Here is a 4,154-nt window from a genome sequence, read left to right on the forward strand (position 1 = left end):
TAATCGCGAACTTCGGAGTCTATTTTTTATGCTCTCCTCTTTTTTTTTAAAAAGAAAAAAAAAAAAAAAAAAGAAAACAATTTCTTCCATCTTCTCTCGACGTTATTCCGAGGCGTGGCGCGATTCAATTGCTTCTGATACGCGTGCAACGTGAATAAGGTATAGTAGTTGTGCCGCGGAAGCGCAACGCCATTATATATACCCTACACGTATACCTACCTATGGACTTATGTATATTTATAATTCGTATGTTACATACATCCCCGTAGCGCACCTCGCACCCGTAGCCACCATTTTACCCGCATGCACCGCGTGCAGGTAAAACTTTAACGCCGTGTCGGACTTAATGACGCCGCGCACGCGTACCGCTAATTAATAACCAACTGCAATTCGCAGTTTACAGTTGGATACGATGATACTCTTTAGAGTTTAATGCGATACACGCCGTCGGCGATCCTCTTCCACCATATTGCTTCGCGTACCGCGTTCCATGTACGTACGTAGGTATTGCCTCGTATGTACGCGCAACGCGTCTTCGAGGCGTACGCGCGCGCTATTGTTCATGATCGAAAAAATTCAATTTAATAACGCAGCTTTTACCCGCTCGTTATAATTTCTACGCACTACACACTACACTGTGGCGGATTAAACGGCTTAAGCGGCCGTTAAGGCGATACACGTCGCACATATGTCGAACCTCCCTTTTCTCATTTTTTTTTCCATATTTCTCTTCGCAACGCCGTACCACGCCCCGTTCTTCGGACGCTGCAGATGCGGCGATGATCGAATTAAATTTTATTCCTTCCGTAAGACGGCGAAAAACTATCTTATTTTTTTTGCGTTTTCGTGTATACCAATTATCGGAAATAAATGTGCGAGGAATTTTTAATTTTGAAGAATTGAGTGTAATTTTTTCCATCACCTGATCCACAGATATACAGAGAAGAAACATATTCAGTGACTAGCATCATCTGTCTCTATATAGTTCGCGGGCTCGTGCTGTTATTCTGTATGCTTATACTATACTGCCATTATTTTAAACGTAAATTAAAATCGATAGTTACATAATCGTGTCGTTTTCTTTTTCGTCGTCCATTCTCTTGTAATTATATCTATATCTAATTCGTGTCGTTCACATCCACTTGTCTACACCTCCGCCCGTTCGCTTCCAGTCCTTTTTTCCCGCTGCCAAAGGTCGTCGTTGAACCTGAAACGAAATTCGTGCTGAATAAAGAATCGGGCGAAATTGTCCGGTCTAAAAATCCGAAAGAATCGCTCGAAAAGTGCGAAACCCACCCCGCCGCCGACGGAGAATCCGGCGTAGCGCCGGCCGATATGATTTCCCATAATTCGGGAGATTGTTGCTGCATCGCTCTCTCGTAATTTTCCGATGACGAGAAATCCTCGCTACCGATTTTCGACAAGTCCGTCGGATGCTTCGGGTACCAGGACCAGTTATTCTCCGCGCTTTTCACGGAACTCTGCGGCAGAATATGAAAAATTATCACCGATTTTCACTCCTCTTCCGGAACTACAATCGCGGTAGAAACGTTTCGCGAAATTTCACGATTTCCGCAGCGCGAGGTCGCGACGGAATCGAAGGTTTGAACCTACCGGCGCGTAGCCTCCTCTCCTGCCGATTCGGGGGATGCTTTTGGAAGCCTTGAGAAAATAGTCCTCGAAGGTTCCACTCCGTCTGCCTATTCTCGGCACGGATTTTGCAGCCTTCAGGAAAAATGCGGGAAACTCGTCCGCCTCGACGACGCTATTTTCACCGGCGAACATCAGAACCACCGCCGCTATCAGAACGACTGCGGGAATAAACGGTTTTTCAGAACATCGATCGCGTGGCCGCGAATTTTGTCGGAGAGAAAAAATCGTCGTTTAGATTTTTCACCGGCGGGGACTCACCTGTGGCCAGAAAATTGTTTACGGAGCGTGGCGTCATCGTGATGTCCAAGAATCGGGATCTGGAATTAGGAAAGTAAGAAACGATTCACCAAAATATTCAATTGCGGAAATTCCGGAGCGAGTGATTTTGGAATATCCGCGATTTTTGCCACGTAATTTTTGGATATAGTAAGCAAACACTGCGCGAGGTATATAAGGTGAATGTACAGCATATTGACGCACTCCACGAAAATGACGTATAAGTACTTGTGAATTTTTGAAATTGATGAAACGTAATACGAATTTTTCTAATTCGATATTCGGGTGATAACGATCGATCGGTGACGATGAATTTTGCGATTTCGCGTACCGTTAATCGACTGCGTGCAGCGAAGTGTATGCGGTTGACTAAAATTTCTTTTTCAGAAGGTTGCGCATATTTGATGCGTGCCTTGCGAGAGACTTGCGAAAACTGAAATAGAATAAACCGGGGAGCGTTTTACGGCTGGGTACATCGCGGATTACCCTTCTTGAGCACCTTCCAGAGTGAACGCAGAAGAGAGTGCAGCTGGTCGGTACGATGTACCCGACGCGTTATAGTGCCCGACAAGTGCTGTTTATTTTGTTATAGAAAATAAATTTTATTCTAATATATCGCCACTGCACGCTCCCCACGTTCGACGCCCACGTTTGCATCGAGATAAATCGCTGGGACAATTTGAAAATTTTCAACATTTCAAAGAATCGCGAATATCGTCTCCTTATAGTAAAACTCGTTGGTGTAGATAATACTTACGAAATTTTGCAGTTTTATCTTCCGCGACTCGCCGTTAACTTCGCCGTTGATTGCCCAACGATAATTGATACTGACTCGACCGTAATCCGCACCGGCATATTTATACGGGTTTTCAATCGGGGATAAATATTTCACTCGTGTCCCTCATGCCTCGTAAATTAACGGAGGTGGTTCACGTCCGTGTTTCATCGCGACCATTCCGAAAACTAATTTCACCTCCGAATCAACACAACGTAAATCTATTGTCCAGAACCCTCACCTGCGATTCACGCGTATTACTACAGGTATCGTCGGAAATTTCAGTCGTATGTTATAAGGGAATGAAATATCTCAATGATCTCTTTTTTATTCTCATACGGTGAAAAGCGTTGCACTTTTCTTCACGCTCTTCTACCTCTGCACCTTTTTCAACACCTATTTGCATAGAGCGATTTTTATTTATATTCTTCCTCGATGACCTCCGCGTGGGATTGCGATTGAAACCTCATTTTTCGATATAATTTACGGAGTGAAAGGTTTTTTTGTTTCAGAAAATCAAATGATGAGTTACAAAACGATGTTACAGAGATAAATTTTCCAGATTTCCGAGATTGTTACTTCATATACTATAGGGATAAAAGACACTCCGATTTTTACCTGTCTTATTACATCGGGATTGAATTGAATTTTGCAGTGATTATCGTAGATGTCGATTAGATCTATTTTATCGTTAGATCAGATTGTGGATTGGGAAAAAATATGGAAAAAAAATTATACTCCTTCGAGCCGGATTTGAACCAGCGACCTATGGATATCTATTTCATCATTGCCAACTACAGTCCACCGCTCTACCAACTGAGCTATCGAAGGCTGTAGAGGCTTCTGGAAATTGGATGTATACAAGTAAGAACATCTGCCGAGGCTGAATGAAGAATATTTCTGCAGATGTTATAAATACGGATATCAAAATGTGTTTCTCATTGAAAGCCTAGTGTTCATTTTTGTTGAAGCGTTGTTTTGTTCCCTCCTAACAGATGGAGGATGTGAAACCGATCAGAATTCTCGGAAATACCCGATGGAATTATCTAGGACAATCGAACACGACGCTTCGTGTAGTCCCGGACAATTATTTATCCGTTTTTACTCAACCAATTCGTTGAAAAAAAAAAGAAAAAAAAAAAACTAAAAACTATTCTCTTGTCAAAGCCCTTATCCGGGCAGATGTCGTATCGTACGTGTTTGCAATACCAAAGTTTAGGCCGTCCTTTTTTATTCGTTCGAATGATTCGACGAAGATCGTATAAAAGCTGTTGCAGGATCCGCGGAAGAGACCAGTTGACGACATTGGTATTCACCGTTTTGTCGTAGTTTTCGAGTTCGGTTTATCTCGCGGTATAATTGAAATGAACATTTCTTGCAGACTCTGGCGATTAGATGTAATGGTAAAATTCATTCATGGGCAAACGAAAGGAGCATTAGTACAACGACG

General features: G+C 42.8%; 1 protein-coding gene and 1 non-coding gene across 2 annotated transcripts; both read right to left on the reverse strand.

The window, feature by feature from the left end:
- Positions 1-1,081: 1,081 nt before the first annotated feature.
- LOC105683663 lies at positions 1,082-2,778 on the reverse strand. Its single transcript, XM_012396418.2, has 5 exons — positions 2,687-2,778; positions 1,912-1,970; positions 1,615-1,811; positions 1,297-1,481; positions 1,082-1,207 (listed from the first exon to the last, which is right to left on the reverse strand). Exons 2-5 carry the CDS (start codon positions 1,946-1,948, stop codon positions 1,147-1,149), a joined length of 480 nt encoding a protein of 159 aa, XP_012251841.2. The 5' UTR covers positions 1,949-1,970; positions 2,687-2,778; the 3' UTR covers positions 1,082-1,146.
- A 664-nt stretch (positions 2,779-3,442) lies between these two features.
- Trnay-gua lies at positions 3,443-3,535 on the reverse strand. The gene is made up of 2 exons: positions 3,499-3,535; positions 3,443-3,478 (listed from the first exon to the last, which is right to left on the reverse strand). It is a non-coding gene; the product is annotated as a tRNA-Tyr (tRNA).
- Between the last annotated feature and the right edge of the window lie 619 nt (positions 3,536-4,154).

The sequence above is a fragment of the Athalia rosae genome, chromosome 1, assembly GCF_917208135.1.
Source record: "Athalia rosae chromosome 1, iyAthRosa1.1, whole genome shotgun sequence".
NCBI lineage: Eukaryota > Metazoa > Arthropoda > Insecta > Hymenoptera > Athaliidae > Athalia > Athalia rosae.

Excerpts from the sequence above, each read along its gene's own strand:
- LOC105683663 (XM_012396418.2), bottom strand. The coding sequence starts at position 1,948 with ATGACGCCACGCTCCGTAAACAATTTTCTGGCCACAG. Across the intron at positions 1,812-1,911 it reads AAACAATTTTCTGGCCACAG|TCGTTCTGATAGCGGCGGTG; the intron begins GTGAGTCCCCGC and ends TTATTCCCGCAG. Across the intron at positions 1,208-1,296 it reads GATTCTCCGTCGGCGGCGGG|GTTCAACGACGACCTTTGGC; the intron begins GTGGGTTTCGCA and ends ATTTCGTTTCAG.